The sequence below is a fragment of the Miniopterus schreibersii genome, assembly GCF_964146895.1.
Source record: "Miniopterus schreibersii genome assembly, chromosome: 11".
NCBI lineage: Eukaryota > Metazoa > Chordata > Mammalia > Chiroptera > Miniopteridae > Miniopterus > Miniopterus schreibersii.
The window spans coordinates 4,568,570-4,596,073 of record NC_138111.1 but is presented as its reverse complement, the minus strand read 5'-3'; the positions used below and the strand labels follow the sequence as shown (position 1 = coordinate 4,596,073).

The window sequence follows — 27,504 nt, the reverse complement described above, 5'->3', positions numbered from 1 at the left end:
TCCCGAGGACTGGCATCACCACACAGGGCTCTTCCTGTGCAGGGAGGGCCAGGGAAGGGGCAGACTACCTGCTCCCTGGGAAAAGAAGGGTACGTTTAGGTCACCATCCTCAGGATGGGAAGGTCCAGCTGAGTGCCCTAGGGACGCAGCGAATCGTTCCGTAAAGTCAGTGCTGCTCTGAAAGCAAGTTAAGTTTTGCTTCAAGCAAGGAGTGCCTGTGGCGGGGCCATGGGAAGGGAGACCAGCCTAATGTGCACAGGCATGCGGTGTACATGCACCTGCCTGTGCACATTCACATGCACACACACGTGCACACGTGCGCACGCAAAGCCCAGGCCACCTAGGATCCCCTCTCTGCCTCCTTCACACTGGTTCCAGGCCTCTCACAACCAAGGGCCGTCAGAAATTCCACCTTCTGGGATGTTTATGAGCGAGACTCCAGCAGCCTTTTAAATCCATTTAAGAAAATAAACACACCTCTTCCCCAGAGGGGCCAGCTCAGTCCAGCATGGGATCTAGCTTCCTCAGGCCTCAGGCCTCAAACCTCTAGCTACGGGCCTGCCCCTGCCAGCTGCCCTGGTAGCCCAGCCCCTCCTCCCAGTGCCAGAGGGGGGCCCTGCACCCCAACTCAGTGAACACTGAGAGAGCCCTGGGCTGCTCACTCTCTTAGCCCATAGCCCAGGGGCCCAGCCTGGATGATGTGGCTGGAACCCCCTGTGCCCAGCAAACAAAGCCTCAGAGACCAACCAGGAGTACAGTGCCCTCCTACCTTTCCAAGTGGGCAACACTGCCCACCCAGGAAGAGGGCAGAGTCCCCTCAGAGAGAGGGTGGGGGAGAACCTAAGTGAGGACTCACAGGGTCCTCAAGAGTCAACTGCCCTGAACATCAGCAACTCAGCTCCCATGGTCCCCAGGAGAGGACAGCTAAGGCATCCACATCCCCAAAGTGAGCAGGCAGCCTGATTGTGCAGACAACAAGCAGGAGCCTCCTGCAGCCCCGACGCAAAGAGCACCTGGACGTGAGGGCTGACGTCTCCCCTCAATCCCATGGCATGCGTAGGCCATGACTTTGTTCCTCTCGTGAAACTGACTCCCTAAGTCCATCCAGCATTTCGGGGAGGTGCAGGACGTGTCCAGCGCCGTCAGCAGCTAGGGATCAGCTCCAGCCCCGCCAAAGAAAAACAAGCAGCCCAGCAGGAGAGTGGCTGGAGGCTGGGTGGTCCAGACACTTAGCCTCACACGGTCTGCTGCTTGGCGAGCCGCCACTTCTGCCCGCTGCTGGGCAGGGGTGAGGAAGGGAGGACCAGGGCAGTGCCGCCTGTCTGGGATCCTGACGGGGGGACCCTCCCCAGTGCCCAAGACCCACCCAGGGACCCTGATGCAACCCTTAAGACCCCTAAGGGCGCCAGTGAGCAGCCATCAGACCTGGCTGGATGCTACCACCTCCCTGTCCCCCTGCCTGGCTCAGGGCACCCGCCCAGGGTTTCCAACACACCCACCTGGAGTGGCACTATCCATTCAGGGCCAGGCTCCCCCATGTTCGGGAGCCCGGTGTCAGCTCAGCTGCCCCTCTGTCTCGCCAGGCACCCGTCACACACCTGGGGCAGCCCCAAAGCCCACACCTGCCCTTGGACCAGGCCCTCTCGTCCTCAGCCCTAGAATGCAAAACACTGTCACCTGGCTACACCCAAGCGCTGCTCACCCTTCACAAATCATTCCTGGGACCCTCACTTCCTCTCGAGGGGCTGTGCAAATGTGGCAGCTTTCCTAACCAACAGAAAGCCAGACCTCAGCCACCAGGCTCTCCCCACCCTGACACACACGGACATGTGCCTATGCAGAAACCAGACTGTCGTCCTCACAGCTCTACTCCGACACACGTGGACTGAGGATGACCCCTCAATCCATTCCAGTCACACACACCCCATGCCCGGCCACGGCCTCCTCGAATCTCTCTGTGGCCCCCAAGCGCCCACTCTGACAAACCCTACGCTGTACCGCCCACCTCTCATTCTGAGGATTAAAAACTCATTCGCGGCAACAGATTGGTTATTCCATCTCGGCCTTAGTTAAAGAGGGCCACAGGACAACGTTTTAAACAGCAATGTCACTTTCTAACTGACACGGCTCCATCACCAAGAAAAACACTCAAACGTGCCGGACACAGAGCCCCTCCTCCACCTCCCCAAGCAGGGATGGCTCAGCTTCAATAATTAATCTGCTGATGAAATATTCAGGGGCCAGGGAGGGGATCGCGTTTCCCTGGTGTAGATCCCCGCCACTCTAGGGGCTCCCAAGCTGGGGATACCACCTGGGTGATGAGGTCAGGATGCTCTGAAGAACAGGGTCCATGGGGCAGGGGCTGGACACCAGCTATCCCACAGCCAGCACCGTTTGTCCTCTCCCCTGCCCCGGACATGTCACAAACCCTGTTGTTGGTGGCTAATTCCCTGGAGGGGGGATGCTGTGGCCCAAGGTCACTGGTGACGTCCTCCTGGACCTCCTGGCCCCAGCCCTGTCATGTTTGAGCCTCCACCAGTGCGACCCCCTTCAGAAGAACCAGGCCCGGCCCTGGCACTGGAGTTTCCTAAGCCTAGCTCCTAATGCCCACATTCCCTCCAATCAGGCATTTACACCTCGGGGGTACAAACACTTCTTATGAAGGCTGAGTCGGCTGGGAGGGGACACTGAGGCAGGAGAGAGAGGCTCTGCCCACCCTCCTATGAGCCTGTCCTCCCTGGGGGCCGGCCCACCCACAGCTCAGGGGCATGGCCAGGGTAGACAGTGACAGTGCAGTCCCTTGTCCCTGCAAGGAGCCACGAGGTATTGACGTCACCCAAGGTCCAGATGAGGGCACAGAACCAGCAAGGGGAGGTGCTTACACCGGCAGTGAGAGCCCAGGACCTCAGCTCCTGGAATGTATCCCCCTGGGCGAGGAAGCACCTGCCCGCACCAGGCCACCTTCCTCCCACCCCCGCCTCTGGACAGAGGATGGCCACCAAATGAGCAGCCCTGGTGCGGGCAGGAGACTCCCGTCAAGGAGCCAGAAGGGCAGCAGGAGTGAGGCCACCGCAGCAGCCCAGTCAGGCACCAGTGGCAGGAACCCCACTTGGCGGGTACTTTTGATTTCCTGTGCAAATTAGCATGGTGAGCAAGGGCCAGAGGGCACGGCTGCCAGTCCAACACAGTGCTTCCTGTGTCTTCAGCCAGGTGCCCACTGTGCCCACCAAGAAGGGAGACAATGGAAACCATGGGCCTCGTCCCAACACACACGTGTGCGCACACACACAGAGTATGAGCCCCCACAGTTCTACACCACCAGTCCTGAGATGAGGACTGGTATCTCCCTTTACAGATGAGAAAACAGGTCCAGGGGGCCCCAGCTGGCAGGTGGGAACCAGGGCTGGGTCCTACGTCTCTCATGCCAATGCACCCACAGGGCCAGCCCAGGCTTGCTGAGGGCTGCCCCTCTCCCCCCAGGCACTGCACAGCTTCCACGCAGCCTCCGTGCATCCTGCCATGCAAGCCTGACGCTGACCAGCTGCCCAGTCGGCCCGGACAGGTCGTTCAATCAAAGTGCACGAGACCGCTGGGCTGATGTGCCCGCCCAGCCATCTGGTGGGCCCGCTCTTCTGACCCTGGGCTTATGTGTGCTCTAAACAGTTGGGTCCAGGACGTGGGGGAGGGGGCCTAGTGGTGCCAAGGACTTCAGGCAGCAGGAGCTAACCCAGTGGGAGGAGGGGACAGTGTTACAGGCGGAAGGAACGGTGTGTGCTAGATGTCCCTCCATCACAGCAGTCCCCTGGGACCCTGCCCACCCAGAGCCAGCCATGCACGGCCTCCTCTGAGCAGCCTTCCGAGTGGCCTGAGCCTGTGGGCACAGAGCTGCGAATCCAGGGCTCACATTCCAGATACACACTCAAAGACAGAGGCGCAGGCAGCCTCGGGGGACTAAAGACCCCAAATCTCATGAGACAAGACAGCAGGCCCACAGGAACCCAGCACAGGGTCTCCTGACGTCACTGGCCCTGCCCACTAATGCTGAAATAGGAGCTTCAGGGACTGAGAGACCCCAGCTTTAGCCCATCCCCTTCAGTCACCACTGCCAGGTACAGAAGCTTTCACCAAGAGGCAGACCCACTTGGTCCCACAAAAACTCTGATACATCAAACCTCGAGTGCACACTAGCACCACCCACAGCTCCAGGGCGGGTCCCAGGCAACCGGCTGAGGTCCACCCACACCCAGCCCACCCAAGGGGGCTGCTTCACCCACTCCTGGACACCAGCCCCTTGTCCAGAGCCCCCACAGGCCCGTCCCTTCCCACTCCCTCCTGCTGTCTGGGGATGCTTTCTCTCCCTGCCCACCAAACCTGGCCAAGCCCTCCACCCAGGCTCAGTCACCCCCAGCCCAGTGCTGCCCTAAGCAGGACCGTTGACCACACACACGCATACAGGCGCAAAGCCCAGGGTAGCTGGGAAAAGAGGGCTCCCACATCCTCACCATGAGGGGCAGCAGCTCCAGGCCCACCTGGGGGCAGGGAGCTGGGGTCTACAGGCCCAGCAAGACCCCTGACCTGGGGAGCCTCCACCAGAGCCCTCAATGAGGTGGGGGCAGTGCTCAGGGGACCGTGAGTCCAGCAGCAGTACCAGTCCCTACCCAGGCGGCAGTGCACGGCCAGTCTTCACCCACCTTCTCGGTGAGGGCCCTCCCTTCACTGCTTGTGGCAGAACTGGGTCTCCCACACGCCTGCTCCCTCTTTGCCTGCTGGCATGACATCACAGCACCCCTCACCCCCGGCAGAGCCGGTGTTGGAGACAGGCATTACTGAGGTGTAGAGTGCATCTCGGGGCTGGTCTGTGGTCCCCAAGGTGGGGGGCCGTGTTTCAGCTCCACACTTGGAAATCTGCTCTTGCTCGGGGACTATGTGGCACCCCCCCAGGGCCCAGCTGCGCCCCCCCTCAGTGTCCGGCATCCCCAGAGGCATCCAGGCAAGCATTCATGGCCTGACCGTAGGTGACTCGACAAAGTCCCAGGACCCCAGGACAGGCCAAGAGAGTGACCCCTCTCAGGAAGTGACTACCCCAGGAGGGGTCCCATAGTTGTTGGACTTGGCCAAGACCCATCAATAACAGTCCCCAAGATCAGCTCAACAGTGCATGGTTTCCCCAGGCATAATCACCCCCAACCTGAGTGGGACCCACCCTTGATGGCCCTGAGCTCTGAGAGGCCCCTGGGAGCTGGCTACCAGGCACCCATCCCACCACTGATGCCATGCTGGACCCAACACCCACCTCTATGCAGACCCTTATGGCCGAGCTCACTCCCACCTCAGGGCCTTCACACATGCTGCTCAGCCTGGAATATTCCTCCTCCATGTCTCTGCCTGGCTGCCCCTCCTCATCCTGCAACCTCAACTCAAATGTCACCCCCACATACCTGGGAAGTGCCCATCATCGCCACAGGCCCCAAGCCCCTGTCATCCCTGGGTCTGGGTGTGTGGGGGTCAGACAGGCCAGGCCACAAAAGGTTCCTCCACTCCCCTTCCTCAGCAGACACCCCAGTGGGCTCCCCATCCACTGGGCAGAGAACGTGGTGTCTGCCCCTTGTTGCCTGGCCCCCTGGGTCGAAGGATGCACCAGCCTCCTCTGGGGGCGTGGAGACAAAGGCAGGCTGACCACGGGGAGCCCACAATTAATCTCGGTCAACACCATGGCGGGTGGGTTGTCCTCCACCCTGCCATTTACATTTTTATTAAATCACACAGGAAAATTAGAAACATTATTACTTTCCTCAGTCTTTAACTCTTTCCCTGCCCTGCAATGAATGCAGCAGCCCCATGCTGTCCGTTTGAGGGTGATGTCCAGGCTCCCACCCGTCAGTCTGCCTGTCACCTCCACGGCGACTGTGGGGTCCTCCACACAGCCCAGGTCCCCCACTCATAGCCCCAGGTCTGGCGCAGAGTGTACAGCCAGGAGGCTGCACCTCCCCAAGCCTTCCCCAGTGGCCTTGAGTCAGGGAAAGCTCCTCCCCCTCAGGCTTCAGTTTCCCCTTCTAGAAAATGGGAAGAATCAGGAGCTAATGAGGTCTCAGTCAGGTCCCAGATGTCACTCCTTCACCCACCAATGTCCCAACTCAGCCTCTCCAAGCACCTGAGGCCCCTAAGAGTTCTCACTACTGGAGCCTAGCAATGTAGCAAGGGGACCATCTCCCAAGGGTGAATCTTCCCTTCACCCCTCCCACAGGTGGGAGAAGGCAGCAGGCCCCCCGGCACACAGTCATGTCCCTTTTCACCTGCTGTGCTGACAGGGGGTGAGGGAGAGCACTGGGGTACAGGGCAAGCCAGGCAGTCTCTCAGGTACCCCCATTACCAGAACTTGTGCCCAGGCATGGGACAGACAGGAACCCCAGCAACAAATCACTCGCAGGATGTGCAGAGCCTCAGAAAGAAACAAACAGGCTGAGGTGGCCAAGGGTGACAGTGGGGGCAAGGTCACAACACTCAGGGGCCCGTGGGCGTGACACCCAAGTAAGAAGGGAAGACAGCAGTAGCCATGGGGTGATACCGGAAGGACATGTTGGGGAGGGGGGAAAGCACGTGCAAAGGACCTGAGCAGGGGAAGAACTGAGAACATCCTAGGAACAGGAAGCAGACCAATGCAGTTGGTCCCCCATGAGCTGGGACAAGTGCCAGGTCCAGGGTTGGGACTTCACCCCGAGGGCTGTGGCAGCGTGGGAGGCACCTAAAAAAGGACGGTATGATCAGGGTCAAGCGTTTTAAAACAAGTGAGCGCCGCAAGAAGGCCCTTGTGCTCCCTGACAGCACATGGCTCCGGCTGTCACCCCCCCATGTGCCCCAACCCTAGGAACTGCCACTCCTACTCCCTATAGGAAAGGTGGGGAAAAGACATCATCAGATGCACAAGGCACTAGGCTGAGGGTGTGGGAGAGGTCCTCCCAAGTGGGAGCATCAAGGAGGGCTTCCCGTAGGAGGGAACATCTGGGCACAGCAGTGCTGCCACTGTCCCACCATGCGGCACCCGCCTGTGCTTATCTGTTGACCCAGATTTAGTCATGAATGAACTGGGCGAGAATCGAGACTCTAATTACTTTTCACTCTCCCTCGCCATGCATTATGCATTGACAGGGAGGGGGAAGGAAAGCACCCAGCACAATTAATTTCAGCTTCGATTGTTCGCTCCTGCCTGGCTCTCCCCACCGAGGAAGAGCCTTTTTTAGCTCCATGTTTCACAAATACCTTAAGGGATCAAGCAGGCAGCTGATGGTGGCAGACACTGGTGGCACTGTGGGTTGAGGGACACTCCGTCAATTTCAGACACTGAATTAAGACAGCAGATAAGAAAGACCAGGCCAGGAACACAACGTCAGAGGGACAGAAATGTGCCCCCTCCATCACAGTGGTCCCTGCTTGTCGAAGGCCACCGAGGCTGTACTTCTCAACCCCGACTCCAAACCCCTAGCCAATGAGCCACTTCCATGTGGCCCCAGGATGGACTGGGAGATCTGTGAGCCTACCAGGTGGCCCCACTGCTGACTGCCAAGGGGATATGAAAACCTCAGCACCAGATTCAGTCCAAACCTGCACCCTCCTTCCCAGCAGCTGTGTTCCAAGGAGCTGGGCCCAGCCTCAGGCTGTGGAAACATCAGCTCCCCGTATCCCCACTTGGCAGGTGGGGAGATTGAGGCCCTCACCTAAGAGCCCAGGCACTCACTGACAAGTTCTGGGGTACGTCGACTTCCATTTCCTCTACCGTCCGTGGGCCTGGCAGAGAGGCCACACGGAGCACTGGGCTGGGGCAGCTGGAGCCTAGGAGGCCAGAGGGCCAACCCGTTCAAGCAGCTCCAGCAATATGTCCCACAGATGCTGACTCCTACTCTGCCAGGCACCTCGGCCCAGGCGAGCTGGCTATGCGGCTGAGCCCCAGGAGACAGGCCCCAGGTGGGTGGTTGTCACTGCTCCCCTGTCCTCACAACTCCACATCCACTGGACTGTCAGGCCCAGTATTGATGTTAACAAGAACTCTTGAGTCCAATCTCGTCAATACCGCCAGGGAAATACAACAGAAGATATTACAGTCATGAGGTAGAGGGGACCAGGCCCAGGGGAGCTTCCTGGAGGAGGCTGCTTATAGACAGACACCTGACAGAGCAGGACGATGGCAGACGAAGGGGTAGTATGGGCAGCACCCAGAGGTAGGAGGACTGAGGGGCATCCAGTGTGGTGGCAGGAGGGGTGCAGGCCCAGGCAGCAGTGAGAACTTCATCCTATGGGCCCTGGAGAGCCACAGAGAGTGGTGCACAGGAGAGAGAGAGCAGTCCTACAGCGGGGACCAGGAAGAGGGGCAGCAGTGTGCCCAGGAGCCCAGAGCCCCAACCTCCTGCTGGGAACCCAGAGGCAGGAACCGAGAGCTCCACTTCCCACCTGCTTCACAAGAAGTCTGGGCCATGTGGCAGGCGCCCTGGCTGGGGCTTCTGTCAAGAAACCTCCGGTTTCCCCACCCTGTGGCTGCTGAGTCAGGAGCACAAGGGGCGGGCCCAAATCACAGCCCCTTTCTGCAGAGCAGGCACAAAGCCAGGCCCGCTGGCCCCAAGGTCCCTGCCGAGCACCACTGCATGCCAGGCTAGACCCCAGCTGGGTGCACCAGCTCCTGCCCCCTCCAAGCCCACTGTCCCCTCCCCAGGACCAAATACCACAACATCCTCATTCATCAGCACCAGAAGGGACCCCCTTGGGGTTGGGGAAATGAAGGTCGAGGCCAGGACTGGATGGACTTAGACAAGCTTAGTGGGATCCCCTCCTGGGCCATGGAGCAGATGTGGGACAATGGGGACCCGCAGAGGGCAGTGAAGCAGACTCTTGGCTTCAAGGGGGAGGAGACCCTGGAATTGGGCTGCAGGGACCAAGAAGAGCAGGGCAGGGCAAGCACAGGGAGCAAAGGCTCACGGTGAGGACACACAGCACCGCTGCCAGGACCTCTCAGGGCTCCAACGCAACCAGTGGGCCCTCCCCCCTCCCCGGGGACTGCCAGGTCTGGGGGGAGGGATGGCCAGGCATGCCCACCCAACCTTGGCAATGGGCCTGTGAGCATCACAGGCAGGAGGGCGCCAGGACATCACATGTGCTGACCAAGCCCCCGCCCCCACCCAACTTCGGGAGGAAATGCTCTTTCCCACAGTTACGAAAGATCCTCTTTGCTTGAAGAAGAGGCAAACCCAGAGTCACACCATTCCTCGGCTCGCTGCCACACTCGCTGGGGTTGGGAGGCAGGTCTCCGAGGACCCAGGGTCCACAACAGAGCCCACCCACCAAGTAGCCAGGCACCTGGATACAGGCCCTTTCCTGGGAAACTAAGCAGGGAAATGTCAGTGGAGTGGAGACAAAACAGGGAACTTAATCCCCAAGTCTGTGTCAAGGCCGCACCTGGTGGTGGATGTCGCTTCCTAGCCTGGGAAATTCCTGTGCCCCAGGATGGTTCTGCAACCAGATGCCCCTGAAACCAGCCTCCCAGGGGAACACTTCCTCCCAGAAGAGCAGAATCTGGGCCAGGACATTCACATCCCCCCCAGGTTCTCAGCACTGTGTGCTCCCACATTCCACGTGCCGCAGAGTGTGACAGGCAATCCTTCCCGGGGCCCCTGGCACCAGAGCAAGAAATTCCTCTCCCCACCCTACAGATGAGGAGACTGAGGTTCAGAAGCACCCCCAGCCACAGCTCTTCCCCGCTCCCGGGCATGAACTGAAGGTTTGGCCCTACTTAAGTTCACCTTCACAGCCACCCTAGAAGCAAGGGCCATCACCCAAATTCACAGATCACAAAGTCTAGGCACAGAGAAGACATGCTCCCCCAAGTTACCCAAGTGCAAAGGGCTGAGTGATGGCCTGAACTGGGCATGAGTCCTGCTGCCCCAGCACACAGGGCCACCCAGTCCAAAGACAGCTTCCCAGGCTCCAAGGAAAAATCCCCCCTCCAGACGTGACAAGGTGGCCCTAGTAGCCAGATGCCCTCTGCCTATGCCACTTCCCAAGGGCAGGGCAAGTGGAAATCCCAGTCTCTGAGGCCTCTCCAAGGAGGAGGTGCCCCCCCCACCTGCCTCGCCGTGGGATTTGGTTTCCTAGCCTCTAATCAAGGGATTACCGACAATCCCGGTACCACACGTGCGTGCACCGCTGGGCACTGCCATGACCTCGCCACCCACATCGCTCATGCTGGGAAGAAAGGCCCTGGCAGCAGGACAAGGGCCCCTGCCTCCGGGCGAAGCCATCCAGGGCAGAAAGGGATAGCAGGGAAGCTGGGTGGGTGCCCCCTCAGCTCTCCACTCTCCCCTTAGGGCAGATTCCCCCAAGCCCCCAGGCAGGCCTGGGCACAGCAATGTCAGCCATGGAGAAACCAGGGGCCGTGGGCTATACCTGGGAAGCCCACTCAGCACCTCCAGGCTGGCAGAGGGTGCCGGGTACCAGTGAGGCTCAGCAGGACCAAGTCCAGGATCCACTGGCTGCCTGGTGTCCGCCAGCCCCTCCCCACTGAAGGCCTGGAACGGCAGCTCGATGCAGAGTCCAAAGCTCAAGCTCCAAGGCCCAGCCACCTATGGGGCCTTGGCAGCAGTGCCCCAGCTCTCTGTGCCTCAGTTTCCTTGTCTGTGGAACACAGGGAAAGGGTATGGCATCAGCCACCCCACACCCCCAAGCTGTGTGGTCCTCTGGATATGCTTGGCCTCTCTGAACCTGGTCCTCATGTGTAAGGAAGTGCAGCGGGCTTGGCAAGGCTGGCACTCCACTCAAGCCTGGGCACCACCGAGGGCCCAGCACTCTCCCCAGCTGATCTCACAGTTCTGGACCCCTACCCACCAAATGCCAGTACAAGGCCCATCTGTGCTCACACAGGCAGGCAAGGGTCCCCTCACCCAAGGCGAGGTCATGAGCCCTGGGGGAGATGCCCCTCCAACCTAGGTCTTTACATCCCCCACAGCCAGCAGCACCCACCCCGGAAAGACCTCAGCTGGCCAGATGTGCCAACAACCCCCCCAGGGGTGGGTTTCACTGACCCCGCAACATGGCCTCAGTGGGTCAGACCAGGAACCACGGTGCACACGGTGTGAGAAAGGTGGCCCTGCCCTCGCCACACCCTGCTCAACACATCTGAGGCAGGAACACCATGGTTTATTTACCTGCACGTCTACGGCCCGGCCCACCCCACCCAGTGCATACGCCCACACCGGTCACCCTTTCTCCTCTATCATGGCCACCCCAAACTTAAACGTCCAGCCTCAAACCACAGTAGGGGTGTGAGGAAACTGAGTCATGTACCAGGGCACACCCACTGCCACCACCTGCTCCCCAGGTCTGGTCCCAAGGGATGAGAAAGGGCTGCCCCACAGAATTACCCGGCCAGAGAGTGAGCTCCCCGTCACCAGGTGTATGCAAGCCAAGCTGCCAGGTCCTCCCCTACCCAGGGTCACACACACACTTGCCTTCTCCAAGGGCCCAGAGCCAGGCCAGGAAGCCTGGTGGAGACTGGAGGGCGGGGGCCTCTCTGACCCACAGTTACTAAAAAGAGCCAACAGGGAAGTAAAAATAGGAAATAAAAATAAAATTGCTCCAGCCGCCCTGGTTGTTTGTGTAGGAAACAAGGCATCTCCTGGCCCCACAGGGCAGGCTCAGCTCTGGTGCCTCCCAGATGACAAATGTCCCCGCCCCACCAACTTCTAGCTGCTACCAGGACTTCAACCTCAAACCCAAGGCCCAGGGCAAGAGGCACCTCAAAGAGGAATCTGAGAACCAGGTTCAAATCCCAGCTGTGCCAGTCACCAGCTGTGTAACCTTGGGCAAGGAGCTGAGCACCCCCTCCTGGCACCACCAGCCTACCACAGGAGGAGTGCCCCATGTTGGAACTGCCACACGCCTCTCTCTGCCAGATGCCCCAAGGTGGGCAATCAGGAGAGAAGAGCCCTACAGGGGAATAAGAGACCGAGCCTGGCTCCCAGCTCGCCCCAGCTCGCCGGGCAGCTCAGACCTCAATTTCCTCATCTACACAATTACAGGAAGCCTTCCTTCCTATCCTTTCCTGTTGGGCCTTCCAGGATTGGCACTAGGCTTACTCGTGCTAAAGTGTGCATGACTGACCCTGGCTCATTCTCTTAAGGTACAGGACTCCACAGAAGAGCATGATCTGATCCTGGAGCTGAGACGCCCCAGCCAGAGGGCAGGGGAGGACCGACTGGGCCAGAGCACAGCTCACGCATCCAATTGCCGCCCCGTCCCTGGCAGTGTGTGGGTTCTCCTCTGCTGGCTGCATTAGTAAGGCACCTGCCTAGTGCTGCTCATCAACTGTTTTGAGTCTGCCGAGAGCACTTGCTGGGAGAAAATCTGAGTGCTGCAAACGATGAGGGATGCCTGCCACAGCCTAGGCCTGGAGCCCTAGGACGCAGGCCATGGATGAGCCCCCTGGCCCACCACTGACTCTTAACATTCACCACCCCCTTGGCCACTCCCTGAGAACTGGGTGGACTCTGGGGGACTGACCAGGGAGGTCTGGGGATGATATCATTGGTCTGACCCAGCACTGTCGATCCCAAACCACCCTCCGCACAACAGCCCAAGATCTTTCTAGAGCACACCTCTGTACTCAGCACTCTCCATTCTCCAGCCCTCGGGAGAAAACCGCAGTCCCTTGTACAGACCACCCGCCTCCCAGCCCCACTGCTTCTAACAGCACCTGGCTGCCCCACCTGCACCTCCCTGCACACACCAGGCCGGGCCTGCCATGCGCTCGCCAGTGCTGCCCCTTGGTCTGGGCTCCTGCTCCTCAGGGCACTAGCTGACTGAGGGGGCCACCCACAAGGACAGCGGGCCCACCTTGCACCTGGACCTGCCTGTGCGGGCAGCAGGTGAGGGGCACTGGGAGCACACACACGTAGACAGACACCCAGGCACACAGGCTCACACATCTCACACACACACACCCTCTCACATACCCAGGCTCACACGCTCACACACACACACACACACACACACTCTCTCTCTCTCTCTCTCTCTCTCTCTCTCTCTCTCTCCCTCCCTCCCTCCCTCCCTCCCTCCCTCTCTCTCTCTCACTCCGCTCTTGACCCAGGCCACAGGAGTAGCCCTGCCCAGTCCCTTCACCCCACATTGTTTTGGCTCCAGGTCCCCGAGGAGGGTCTGGGGAGGAAGGGGCCCTCTGGCCTTTCTGCCCAGTGCCCTCCAGCACAGACCTCAGCTGGCCAGAGAGCATAAGGTGGGTGTTCGCAAGGATGGGAGTACAGGATAAGAGGACAGACCCTGAGCTCCTTGACTTCCAGGTCCTGGGGATCAAGCCACAGGTCAGCAGCTCCAGCAGCCAACCCAACACAGGTACATGGGCTGGTGACTCAGATCCCAGCTTGGAGTCCCAGGTTCTGGCCAGCACAGGCCACCAAGCACCAAGTAAGGAGTCCAGACAGCCAGGTGGCGACAACATCATCTCTTTGTTCTCAGAAATGGGGGCTGGGGGGAGGCAGCCACCAAGAGGGCCCAGAGTAAGCCAGGGAGGGAGGCCAGGGAGGGCCATCCCAGCATCCTACAGGGATCTCCTTGCCCTGGTGGCCCCTGAAACACCCAGGTCTGCAAAAGGCCCGCTTGCTCCCGCAAGGCTGTGATCTGCCTGCCCCTACCCTTACAGGGCCAGGCAGAGCACAGGGCCAGGTCAGTGCAGGGCCGGAGTTGGGGGGGGGGGGGGGGGCCTGGCTGCCCCCTCTGATAACAAGCTCTGCAGCTTATCAGCCCCATCCAGGGCCAGCGGGGCTCCCAGAGCCATACCCTCCCCCACTCCATCAGCCGGCCACCAGTGTGTCCCTGCTGCCCCACACAGGAGACTCAATAATGTCCACAAGTAGATAAGTCTCAGCAACAGGCTTCTCGCAAGGAGGCCACCCACACCCAGACTGCCCAATGCAGCTGGGCAGACGCCACGGGGAGCACACCTCTCCCACGAATTGTGGCCAGCAGCAGCACCCGGAGTTGTGACCCACCCTCTGACCCTGGGACTGGGGGCAGCACCAGCCATTTCAGGGAGACTGGGTCACCACCTGGGCTGGGAGCCGGTCACCCTGGAACCAGAGCTCCTGCACTCCTACAGCCAGGAGGATCAGGTCACGCCCTGACAAGAGGAGGCCCTCTGAGCACCACACATGTTCCTTTTATAACCCAGCCACGCCAGCCATGGGGAGCCAGAAATAAGTCGGCAGGGATCGCATGCCCAGTGCTGACCAGTCCCAGGCTGGGGCTGTGCCTGCATAGGTGCCCACCCTTCCAGGCCAAGGACAGAGGCTCAGAGAGGCCCGGGGGAAGCTGACGTGCAGGGACACAAGGAGGCAGGGCCAGAGCTGCACACATCCACCAACGCCAAGGCCGTGCTCACACTTGGTGCAGCATCTCCTGTAACCCTGGGCACTGGGCTGTCAGGAGCCAGCACCCAGACCAGGCCGTGTTAGCCCAAGATAGGTGCTCCTACTGCCCTGCTGCCGGGGTCCAGGCGGCAGGGACCCAGGATGGGCCTCCCACTTCCCAAGTGCACGAGCCAGCCCTCCTGGTGTGGCCACACCGGTTCTGGGAGAGGGACAGTCTCTAGCCACATGATCTCGGGCATGGCACACCCACTCCGTGTGTCCCAGTCACAGCACAGGGGATAACCTCACTCACTTTCAACAGATCATCAAAGGGCTGAGACGCTGGGTCGGGGGCAGAGGGCACCCCCCCACACCACACAGGGAGACAAGGACCACCCCTCCTCCTCAGGGTGAGGCCAGGGGTGCCACCCTGCTGCTGGCTTCTTCCTGGTCCTCTGAGCTGCTATCGGCTGCTATCGGCTGCTGCTTTGCGGCCACAGACCCACCAGGATAGCAGGCACGATTCTGCCCAGCAGCAAGGGCAAGGCCGGTGGCCCCACCACAAAAGACCCTGAGAAATGAAAGGGGAAGCTGGGGTGGGGGTCCTGCCTCCAAAGCTTGGCTCACAACAGCCCCTTGCCCAGACAGCCTGGAAGATTCCTTTCACAGAGTCCATACCCGGCCCGCTACCGCCTCAGCTCTCTGGGACCATCCCTGCCACCTGGGGGACATCACCTCACAGCACAGGTCTCTTCCCCGAACTCCAGCCCCTCTCAACAGCTGCCCACCCCACTTTTCCCTATGGTATCACACTTATCCCACACCTTAGTCCTGATCGTCCCCCCAGACCTGCTCGCTACTGTTTGCCTCGTTTGGTAAAAGGCATATAGTCTTCCCAGGTGCTCAGGCCAAAAGCACTGGGACCCCTCCCTGACCCTGCCCTCCGGCCTCTACTTCTCACACAGCAGCAGAGCCTCCTACCAAGCACAGGCCAGATACTCCCTCCCCAGCCCAGGACCCTCCAACAGCTCAACACCCCTTCCCTGGGAGCTGAAGATCCAGAACCTTCTCCTCACTCTCTGATTCCATTCTACCTTCCCCTGCACTGGCTCTGCTGCAGCCACACAGGTAGATTCAAGGAGCCCTGCCCAGAATGTCTCTGACAAAACACATAGGTCTGAGGATGCTGAAACTGACTTCTCCTAGGAGAACTCCTATGCATCCTCTGTGACCCAATTCACAGGGCCCAAGCCACAGAACACCAGGGCAAGCTGTCATCACTCCTTCTGTGCCCCGTCTGCTTCCAGGACATCCTCCCACCACTACCCTCACACCATCTCTTCCCCCAGACAGGGGCAGGAATGACATCACATTAGTCAACCTCAGCTCCACACTCACTATGAGTGACCTGCCCTGACGCACATAACCAGCCCACTTTACAGACAAGAAAGCTGAGGCCCAGGAAGGTTTTAAAAATCTGGTCCAAGGCGACACACTGTCTGACCCCAAGCATCGCTCATCCCTTGGGGGGCTGGGCCTCACCCAACTCTGCCTCCCGAGCTGCCAGCAGGAGCCAGACATGTGTGGACAGACAGCTAGCCAGATGGACAGATGGATGAATGGACGGCTGTCAAGGTAAGAGGTGTACTCTGAAATTTCAGCCAGGCCTTGGTTCCCCTACCCACCCACCCACCCAAAAGCAGGTGCCTAGCAGCACAGGAAGGAAACCAGGTCCCAACACACAATCATTTATAGCTGAGGGTCCACCCCCTCTGCACCTGGGCAGTGAGTCCAAGGAAACCAAGTTCTATCCAGCAGCAGATGATGTGTGTGTCTAAAGCAAGCAGGGCAGAAGGTAAAGGGCTCACCCCATTGACAGGAACACACAAGGTCACAGCCCCGACTGCAGGCTCCCTGAGGGCTCCCAGGACCCCAAGCATCGAGCACCGGCCCAGGGCATCCCCTAGCGGAGAGTCCCAGCCCTTCATCCCAGGAATCAGAGCCAGGCTAGATACACAAGAGGACTTTCCTCCCTTGAAAGCTGGGCCACACCCCCAGAAGGGTGATTCAAGTCATATGGCAATTTTAAAAGTCATCTTTGCAAGGGGTGGGCTCACCCTCACAACATTTCTGAAGTGGAGTTTGCAGGGGAATCTTCAGATAATGTAAATTCATTCAGCAAACATTTCACAGGGCTGGTGCTGCACCTGGTGCTGTGGGTTCAGCAAACGGGACCTCCGAGCCAGCCCCGTCAGTGAGCTGGGCTGAGGTCCTGGGCCCCACACTGCTGAGCAATGCGCAGGGTCCTGCAGGGAGCAGCAGCACCCAGCAATGCCTCCCCCACCTCATATTCGGCCGGCACCCTGTCTTCCATTTTACAAATGAGGAAACCGAGATAAAGAGTGAGAAGTCACAAAGGTCATGAGGCAGAGCCGATGGGACAGGCAGGGGCCCTGAGCAGCCACCCCCTTGGTCCAGCACCTGGAGGGGTCGGCCTCTTGTGGGGGAGGTTCCTGGGATCCAAGCCTTGGGGGGAGGTAGGCTAGTGCCCAGGGAGAGAAGAGGGAAGAGGAAAGGCCCTGCTCCCCTCCCGGCCATCCCTACCCCTCCAGCTGGGCCCAGGAATGTCACAGCCAGTGCTGCCCTGCCCCCAACCGTGGCCCACCTCACCACGTCTGAGTGGCCAGGCACCCAATGCCTCAGGCCCCACCTCCCAGTCCTCCTCCCGACCTTGATCCTGGGCAGAAAGTCCAGGAGCAGGGGTGGGGCGGGGGCAGCTCCACACCTCCCTGGACTCTGCCCCCAATCAGAACTGTTTTCTTCAATCCTGGCAGGGAGGGGGTGACAAGCCATCAGAGAGACCAGCACACACAGGAGACACCTGGGCAAATGACGCCTACAGCTGCCCATGGGAGAAGGGCAGGGGGAACTGAGGGGATGAACCATGGGATGTGGGGACAGACGGGGTAGTGGAGGGGCCCGACAATGGCACTCACCCCAGGAGCTGGGGATCCAAGCTGGTGTAACAATGCAAGGTGGGCCAGCGTGGGTGACGCTCTAGACTGGGACATTCCAGGGCCCAGGAAATAGGGGGGACATCAGGCCAGCAGGGGCCAACTCAGAGGGGGCTCTAGGTCGCTGCCAGGCCCACTCCCAGCCCCATCTCCTCCCACAGTTAATTATTCCTAGACCAGCTGACCACACCCCCATGCTCATGTTTCCTCATCAGCATAGACCTATAACCTAGCCAGCAAGGGGAGGAGCTTGGCCATGCAGTCAAATAGATCCTTCTGAAATCTTCCAGGAAGGACCCCTACCCGTGGCCACGTGGACATTCCCTCTCCATACCCTTGGTTGGGGCCAGAACTCCCTCGGAAGGGTCCACCCATTCCCTCTGCCTGATTCCCTTTCCACAGTCCACCCAACAAACTCCTATTCATCCCTTAAAACCCACCTACAACACCACCTCCTCTTTAAAGCCTCCCTGAATTCCCAGGCAGTTTACAGGTGAAGCAACTGAGGCCCAGATAGGTGAATCCGCTGGCTCAGGGCCACAGAGCCCCCAACTCCGAGCTGGCAGTCATTCACCACACAGGGCAGCCTCTTTTACCATCAAGTTTTAAACATGAGAAACCCAAGGAGAAGAGTGAGTGGTGCTTGATATGGCAGGAGAGGCTATGGGTCCATGTGACAATGAACAGAAGCCTGGCCTCCACCTGGGAGGAAGTGAGGGTCATGAGGAGTTCTAGCATAGGAGGTCAGAAACCAAGAAGAAAGGGGCCTTGGGTGGTGGCCAGCATGGCCCCACTGCCCCCTGCTCAGCCCAGGCCTCATAAATGAGGTTCACTATTACCCCAATTACACACTGCTCACCCTCAAAGTGTCTCTCCATAACACTCTTAGTTCAAAGCAAAACCAGGCCTACCTGGAGTGACCACACATTCCACCCCAGCCAACTCAGAGCCTGTGGCTTCCTAGCCCTCAGGGACCGATCCCCCCAGCCCAGGCCCTGCACTGTCAACAGAGGAGGCAAGAGAGCCATTCCTAAAGAACAGGTCCCCAACTGTGCCACCCCAACAGACAGCCACGAGCTCATGGGAACAAGGCCAAGGTGCCAGGAGGGAAGGGCAGACGCTCCAGCAGTTAGAGGGCCCCAGGGAAACTGAGGCCCAGAGAGGAGAAGGGACATGCCAGGCCCACTACGAGCTGGTCAGAGGGCAGACCTGCAACTCCTACCCCAGCCCCAAGCTGCACCCCTGCTTGGGAGAGGGTGACTGCCTGCCCACGGGAACAGGGCAGGGCAAGGGGGCTCAGGGGACCTCCCAGAGCTCAAAGGCACAAACCACTCCCAGAAGCAGCAGCAACAGCCTCAGCTGAGGGCACCCCAAAGCCACTCTGAACAAAACTGGGTCTCAGGGGGTGCAGGGTAGGTGCCGCCTGTTTCAAGAACACCCACTGCGGCTCAACCCCCAGGGTTGGCATTCTAGGTCGTTACCAGCAAGGGCACCTTGGGCACGTCATTCAACCTGCCCGCGTCTGAAACATGGGCATAACAGTCCCCCACCTTGTGGGTCTGTCCACACAGGCAGTTGAGCATAAGACAGCTCAGCACAGGGCCACCCCTAAAGCCACCTCTGACCAGTGCTGCCCATGCTCGGCCCTGCCTGAGGGGCAAGCTGGCAGCAAGGCAGGTGCCCCGGCCATGAAATCTGGCTTTGCTGGAGAGCAGGGGCTCCACTAGTCAGTCGCGGGGTCTTCTCCATTTCCTGGACACCCGTGCTGGCTGCTGCGGGGCTGCACCAGCCCGGCTCTGCCCTCAGGAAGCCTCAGAAATGAGAGAAGACGGGGTCGGCGCCTGGCACGTCTCAAGCCCACAGTGACCACGCACCTGCTCTCCCAGGCCAGCCTGAGCCCTCCACGTGCAAAGTCAGCTCATCCTCACGTGTCCCCACGAGCAGCACGACTGCCCATGAGGAGACAGCAAGAGGCCAGCAGATCTGACGGCAGGGCTGGACCCCAGGCAGCCCAGCGCCAAGCCTAAAACCGTACCCAATGCCCTGCACTCCCTACCGCATGAATGACTGAGTACAGTCGCTGATTCTGGCCGGGGAGAGCCAGCAGGCTTCTGGGACAGACACGGCTTTAGGGCTGATCCTGCAGACAGCGGAGAGGGCGAGGGGGGCGGGAGTCCCGGGCGGAGGCACAGGGCCAGCCAGACCCAACTGCTCCAGAGGGCTTTGGACAAGGCAGCACAGCGACTGTGGCCACCTGGGCCTGTCACCACCTGACCTCTGCCTGGGGCCAGTGTGGACACTTAAGCTAAATTGGTCAATTATGGGATACTTAGATCCCTCCCCGGGGCTTCCCAGTCTCCCTGGTTCTGGGCAGCAGCACCAGGAAGCCTGTTGAATCAGTAACCTCATTACAACCCAGAGCCCACACCGGGGCCAGCTTTGAACTCCGCGGGGTTTATCCACACGCACCGAAGAGTTTACACACGGCCTGGCCCCGGCCCAACTGGCTCTCCCCTCCCTTCCCTCAGTGCTGGAGGCGCCAGACTCAGGACAGCAGCCACAGACTCTGCTGAGGCCCATCACCACCAGCCCCACACCCAGGGCACAGTCAGGGAAACTGAGGCACAGCTGACACCACTGTTGATCAAACAAGCCCAGGGAGGTAGGGAGGCAAGGGCCAGGCTCAGGTCAGCCCGGGAGCCAAGCAAGGGCTCCCCTTTGCGTGCCTGGCCTCAGCTGACAGAGCTCGGGCCACCTGCCTCAGGAACTTTGAGCCAAGGGCGAGCAGAGGACCTGAGGAAACGCCTCACACAAAGGCCCCGAGTGGTTTGGTACCCCAAGGGTCCCCCAATGTCCCATTCCCCAGCCCAAGGTTAGCCCCCACCATGGCACTCAGTTCTCTGCCCTGACCCCAGCAGGCCCAGCTGCTTTGCCCCCAAGGACAGCCTGTCCTCCCAACTGCATTTGGGGCTCTGGGCCTGGCATATCATTCCCAGGCTTAGGCTCGAGCCCTCTAACCTCTAGACAGTTCAACCACCTTTCCCAGAGACCCCAGGCTCCTCATGGACACCACTAGCACTCGAGGCCCCAGGACATTTCCATCAACACGGGGGGTGGGGCACAGGGTAGAGAGCATCTCTCCAAGGACTGGCCAAGGGCAGAAGGGCCTGGAAGGGAGAAGGGGACAGGACGAGAGCCCAAGCTCAGGGGTGGGGGTCCTCTCCCAGACACGTGCTCAAGGAAGGTGGAGATCCCCAGCCCAGCCAAGGGGCCGAGACTGACCCCAGGAAGCCACTGGGAGTCCACCACCCCCAGCCCTAGCTGCTGTGCTGAGTGGCCCAGCAGCATAAGGGGGCACATGCCATATCAGGCTCCAAGCCACCTGGGAACCTCCTCCTTTCAGCCCCTGCCTGTCTCCAGCCCACCCTCTGCACAGAGTTGGAGGCCTAATTCCAGCCATGAATATCGCTATGACCTCAGCCACCCTAGCCCCCAGGCCCCCACACACCTGACCTGGTACCAAGACCTCATCTGGATGATGTGTCTCTCCAGCGTTCTCTCACACACTATTACCTTTCCCAGCTCCAGCCACACGAGCCTCTCTGGCCTTTGTCTCCGCTGCCCCTGCCACTGGGAGGGTCCCTCCCCAATCATCTGTTGCAACCCTGCCTCCTCTTCAGAGCCCATATCAGAACCGGCTCCAACAGACAGCTTCTCCACCCCTCCACTCCTCACCCCATCTCTGGGAAATGGTAGGACCAGGCCGGCATCTGACAGGTGTGCCCTAGGCGTGGTGTGGAATGAACCCAGCAGCAAACCTGGGTCCTCTAAGGAAGGGGTTGTTGAGACTGCAGGATCAGCCCAGAAGGCTAGACGGGTGCATGAGCATGTGTGTGTGTATGCATGCATGCCTCTGTGTGCATGCGTTCATGTGTTTATATGATCATGTGCCCATGCGTGTGTGTGTCTGTGTGCACATTTGTGCACATTCACGTGTGGGTAGTACGTGTGTGCATGTATGCATTCGGATGTGCATGTGGGTGTTCGTGTGCGCACAAGTGTGCATGTGTATTGGGGATGGAGACCACAGTATAACCAAGGCCCCACCCTGCCCTAGAGACCCAGCGTGGCCACCCTTGCCCAACCCCCACCCCCACCAGGTCCCTCAGGAATTTGTTTGTAGACAGCTACACCCTGGTGGGGTGAGGAGGTGGGTACCAGGCCACAGAGGTCCTCAGGCTCTGGCTTCTGTCCCAATCCATGGCTTTCCAGCCCATTGACAGTCCCCACCTTACTCCACCCCCAGCCCAGGACAACCCTGGCTAAGGATCAAGGATCTCCAGGCCCCAGATGGCCTTCAAGGGGTAAAGAGGACAGAACATACGGAGTGAAGCTTCACATCCCCAAGTTCCACAGAACAGAACACTCAGGGCCCAAGACCCCAGGAAGCCAGGCCACACCAGACCAGGCCCCGGCAGGCGAGCAGTTTCAGAGGATGCTACCTGAGGGCTAGGAGGGCTGGGGGAACAATGTCCCCACCCCAGGGATGGGTCCTGCTCAGCTGGTGCTCAGGGCCCCCAGACTAGGAACTCAATTTGCAGAAAAAAGCAGGCAGCTGCCCAGGGACCCAACACCAGCACAAAGGCCAGGACAAGCTCAGTTTCCCCGTCTGCTCAAGGGCCCATCTCCATGAAGCCTCCTTGAGGTCCTGAAAATCAAGTCCCAGGGACACAGCAGGGGCCTAATGGGTGGAGCCATCAGCACCCTCAAAGGGGCAGTGCAGGGCCCTGAACAGGTTGGAGAGATTTAGAAAAACAGAACAGGCAGGAACCATAGAGATCTGTCTAGATCTGGAGGCGAGAAATCAGGCCCTGAGCAGCCACCTCAGAAAGGGGTGCAGGGACACAGGGACACAAAGCCACAGTCACAGGGACACACAGACACAAGGACATAGAGTTACAGGGACCTGGGGTCAGAAGGACACAGACACAGGGACATGGAAACATAGGGACATTGAGTCACAGGGATATGGGACACAGAGTCACGGACACACAGACACAGAAACATGGGGTCACAGGGACACAGACACAAGGACACAGGGTCACAGGGACACAAAGACACAGGTATACAGGGAAACAAAGTCAGAGGATACAGTGGCATGGGGTCTCAGGGACATACAACAAACAGGGCCAACCAGAGCTGCAGGCAGGGCCTGGCCGCAGGGGCAGGAGCACAGTGTAGCCAGAGCCAGCTGAGGGAGAGAATGTGAACATGTGTGTGAGCGGGCACACCCAGGCCCTGCACATGTGTGTGCGCATTCCCACTCTCCCTGCACCGCCTGGGCCAGTATTATGAAGCCGCTTTCTGCTCCATTTCACGTACGTTCAGCTGCTGAGCTAGACAATCGCTTTGTAACTCTAGGGTGCAATTTCCCTGTCTGGGAGGCGCTGGGGCACAACTGCTCAGAACAGCTCGCACCAGGCTCGGGTGGGTGTGCAAGTGAGTCCCTGGTCCCACCTGCCTCCTGAGGGCCTTGGGGAGAGTTTGTGCAGGGGACCCAGCAGGGGAGGGCACAGGGCAGCCCTCCTTTCCCGAAACTGGTATGCACACTCGACGGCACCAGCCATCATCCCTGCTTTCTCCAGGGTCCCATTTTGGTCCAACACTTTGACCAGACCTGGTCCTGACCCGGGCAGGCGTAGGAGGTAGACACGCCCCCACGACAAACCAACTGCCTTCCCCAGCACCCTGGGACAGCCCTGACGTGTGTCCATTTTACAGATGGACAGCAGAGGCTCTGAGAGGAGGACAGGCAGACCACACACACAGGCAGCAAGGACAGAGGACTAGACTCCCGGTGGCCTGACCAGCAACAGGACACTGCCCCCCAGGAAGGTACAGCTCCTGAGGTCCCCCCAGGGACGGCCACATCCTTCCAGAGACAGTGGGTGGGGGAAGCAAGTGACAAAGGGGCCTTAATGGGAGGGCGAGGAGGAGAGGAAGAGGCCCGGTTGGAACTGCACCTTGTAAAGTATAAACGCTTGCAGGCAAGGCAGGCGAGGGGAGGCACATCCTCTCCCCCACCCTTCCCCAACATCCCTGAAATCGACCTGCTTAACGAACATCCGGACGAAGGTCTGGAAGGTGATTCCCAAATGCACGCCAGCCCCAACAGCCACAGTCCACCCCTGCCCCATCCCTGGCCCCACCAGCGGCCAGTTCCCATGGAAATAGACCAGTTAATGGGCCACCTCAAGGCCCTGGCCACAAAAGGTAGCTATGAACAACAAACCTGGAGCCTGTGGAGAAGGGAAGGACAGGTCTTAGCTTGTGAAGTCTCAACCCGAGCCAGCTCAGTGGTCTCTGCTGTGTCCTCGGGTGAGCCACTGAGCCGGGCCCAAAAGCTGGGAAGGAGCCCTCTCTTCCTAAAGGACAGGCCTTGCTAGCCACTAGAGCCATGGCCCTGAAACATGCCAACTGTGGAAAGAGCCCACACAGCCCAAGAACATGAGACTCTGCAGGAAGCTTCCACTGGCTCTGGGCAGGTGTTTTAAGGCTTTCCCAACCCCCCCCCCACCCCCATGCCACCTTCTGTATAGCTAAAGTCTGTCCCACCTCGCTTACCTCGGGGCCCCTCTCCTGATACCAGAGCCCCGGGCATGCACACTCAGCCCCACCCAGGCAGGGGGCCCACTCCAGAGCACCCGTTCTGTGCTTGCACAGTAATTCCACAACTACCCGTCCCTAGGCCTCCTTTCCCAGGAGAGGAAATAAAGACCACCAACCGAAACTGCCCCCAGAGCCAGAGGGGGTGGGGTGGGTACCAAGGCAGAGCAGGCAGAAGGCCTCCTGAAGGAGGTGCAGCTCCCCGCAGGCCCTGAAGGACAGGCACAGCTGGAAGAGCTAGTGGAGCCGCCTAACCCTGGCTCCGGGCCCTGGCCCTCTCTCCTCAGCCCATCCTCGGGGCCCCCAGCTCATCCCACCCATGTCTGGGCAAAGGGGGTCAGGGCTGCATGCTGGGCCCAGGCACAACAGCCAACCCTGGGGAAGGATGCAGGCCGGCAAGGCCATGGCCACAGTCAGGCCACATCTGAGAGCTGTTTTTCTCACCCTGACACTTCCCCGTCAACAAACAGAGCCCCCTCTGGAGTTTACCAAAACAAACACCCCAACAGTCAGTCGGCAGTGCCCAGGCGAGTCAGAGCTGCCTGGGCAGGCGGACTCCAGCCCAGCCTCCAGAGAGTCACGTGACCCTGTTATTTCAGGAGGCCCCAGAACGTGCTCTATTCTGGGTCCCAAATGCTCTGATGTTACCAGAAGTCCTTCACCAGGGCTCCAAGCTCACCCAGGTCCCAAAGAGCCCCCCAGAGGGTGGTCAGTGGGTCTATTACTCTGCTACTGCCACCCGCTCCCGGGGCAAATGAGTCACTAGCTGCCAAGAGGGTCTGGTGTGGCCTGAGACCTCCAGATATCCTTTACAGGCTCAACGTCCAGTCCCACTGTCCAGGATGATAGCAGCACAGGCCTTGCCCGCTGAAGGGTTTGGGGGCACTGGCCAGCCAAAGCAGCAGGGGCAGGAAGCAGTGGTGCCTTGGGAAAGTCACTTGGCCTCCAGATCTATACCTTGGGCTCACCCCAGCCCTCACTGGGTGGCTCAACAGGCAGCAGCTGGGAGTCTCTGGGCGGGTGAGGGCGAGTGCCCCAGTCCACCACGCCCCATGGGGCCCACCAAGCCCCACGGCACTGGGAGGAGGAAGCCCTCTCGGCCCGAGGCTCTGAAAGTGGCCAGACAACTACAAGGGGCAGCAGAACCTTCCCAGCAGTTCCTGCACAAGTCAGGCCTTCTGACACTCACCCCCCAGGAGGGATTAGGCTGTGTTGACAAAAGGGCTTAGGCAAGTAACCGCTTAAATGGACCTTCAACTCCACTGGACTTCAGTGCTGGTCACAAGCTTAGAAAAAAATAAAATGTAATCAGAGCTCAGGTCTCTCCGCTCAGACCTGGGGTACGTGGGCTGCCTAAAAGGCCACCGGCAGAGCTGGGGAGAACCCTCCAGCCTCCTTGGGGTGGAGGGGGGCATCTATGCAGGTTCCTGGGGCAGTGGCTCATAGGCACGACCTCTCTTCTTCATGGGAACCCTGCAACCTGGGCCCCACATGTGCCAACTCCCAGGACATCAAGGACAGGGACCTGTTCTGCTCCCATCAGGGTCCTGCCGTGTGGGGGGTGGAGGATATGATGGAGCTGAGCATTCTTGTTCCAGAAAGGATCCTCTGGGAAAGCCTAGCTCACATGTGTCTGTATGTGTGTGTGTGTCTGTGCGAGTGTGCACGCAAAGCTTTAATGGGGAAAAGGAGATGTCGGCCCACACAGGAGCCCGCCAGCCCCACACTACGCCAGGCAGTAAGTCACAAACAACTCAGCTTTCTTCCCCGCTCCACACACTCTGGCTCCACCGGCTGGGGGTCTGAATCCCAAATCCACCACTTTGTAGCCTGTGGCCTCGGCCTTTCCAAGACAGTTTTCTTATCTGTAAAATGGGCATGAGTGCCCACCCCTGGGGCTTAGGGGAAGAAGACCAGGGGCTGCTGAGGTCTTCATCACACAGAGTCAGGGAGGGAGTCTTCAATTTGACAAACTTGCAATCCTACCCCAGTCACCCTACAGCAAGCCCTCCGTGAGTGTCCAGTGCTCAGGCCCTTGCCCTGACACCCTAGGGGCCAGCTCCCAATCTCACCAAGGTCCCTGCAGCTGTGCCGGGTTCTGACCACCAACCGGGTGGCCAAACTGCACCCCAGAGGGGTGGGCACACAGGAGGGGGGACTGACCATGGGGTTTCATTCAGAATCAGCTGTTTTAATTTCCATTCAGGACAAATCCTTCACCCAGCCTGACAGCCTGGCTGCTGTCCCCACCACCAAATTAATATCCTTCCCAGCACCCATTTGTAAAGTCTCCCCACCGCCTCCCCCCTTCCCTGCCTCTCACTGGCTCCCAAATCCCAGGGTGGGCAACAACTGGGGGCGCCTGGCTATGGCCCCTCCTCCTTCCAGGAGGGTCCCAGCCGGGAGTTGGAGGACACTCTGGGGCTATGAAGATACCGAGCAGGATGGCAGCGGGAGGACAGGAAAACTGACCCTCCGTGCCTCTATAGGGCGTCCTCCCCCCAAGAGTAGGGCCAGCCCCAGAGAAGGCCCGGGAAAACACTCCGAGTGCGCCAGCCTGAGGGGCCCCAATTCTGGGATGGGGCATTCCCAGGTTTGACGTGCCTGGTCATCTGGCCCCTCGGTGACCCTGCCCACTGCGCCCGGGCTGCCCTGGGGGAGGAGGGTCCCGTGTGCTCCAGCCGGCGGCCTGCAGGACTCGGCGGCCGGGCGGCGGCGCGGAAGCCGTCCCGATACCAGGGCGGCGGGAGGCTGCGAGCGCACAAGTTGCTCCGCCCGCCCGGCCCGGTCCCTGCGCCGCCCGCTGGAGCCCGGCGCGGGGGCTGCGGGGCGCTGCCAGGCCGGGGGGCACGAACCCGGTCCCGGCCGACCTGACGCCCCTCCGGCCCCGCCGCGGCCCGCCGCCCTCCAGCTCCGCGACCCAGTCGGCGGCCCGGCGCTGGCCGGGGGCGCCCGCCGCCCTCGCACCCTCCCCGCCCCGAGCGCGCGGGTAAAAGTTGCCCGGCCCCCCGCCCCGGGCCCGGCGCCCCAACTCCGCGGAGGCCGGGCGGGGGGCGCCCCGCGCACGCCGAGAACGCGCCCCCGCCCGCCGCCCGCCGGCCCGCGAGCACTCACCGAGCGGCAGGAAATGTTTGGTGTCCATGTCGGCGGCGGCTCGGCGGCCGCGGCGGGCAGCGGCGAGCGCGGCGGCCCCCGGCGCGGCCGGCCGGGCCCGGGCGGCGGGAGCCGGCGGCGGCGGGGCGGCGGCGGCGCGCGGAGGCCGCGGCGCGGCGAGTTGTTGCAAAAGTCGCCCAACAATGTAAACTACTTGTGCTGCGCGCCGCCGCCGCGCGCCCGCGCCCGCGCCCCCGCCGCGCGCGCCCGCGCCCCGCTCCGACCGCAGCGGCGCCGGCGGGGGGGCGGCGGGGGGCCCGCGACGGGCGCGA

The 27,504-nt window shown here is 60.4% G+C and overlaps 1 protein-coding gene across 3 annotated transcripts in view; it reads right to left on the bottom strand.

Moving 5' to 3' along the window:
- The window catches only part of RXRA (retinoid X receptor alpha), a 92,387-nt gene extending 65,097 nt beyond the window's left edge, over positions 1-27,290 (bottom strand). The window contains exon 1 of one of the 3 annotated variants that reach the window (XM_081150766.1): positions 27,194-27,290. In XM_081150766.1, coding sequence (XP_081006892.1) covers positions 27,194-27,221 — 28 coding nt within the window. In that variant the 5' untranslated portion in view covers positions 27,222-27,290. Of the gene's footprint in view, positions 1-6,608; positions 6,743-27,193 lie in introns of those variants that run through there. The other 2 variants (XM_081150768.1, XM_081150767.1) reach the window with 2 other exon arrangements.
- Positions 27,291-27,504: the final 214 nt, after the last annotated feature.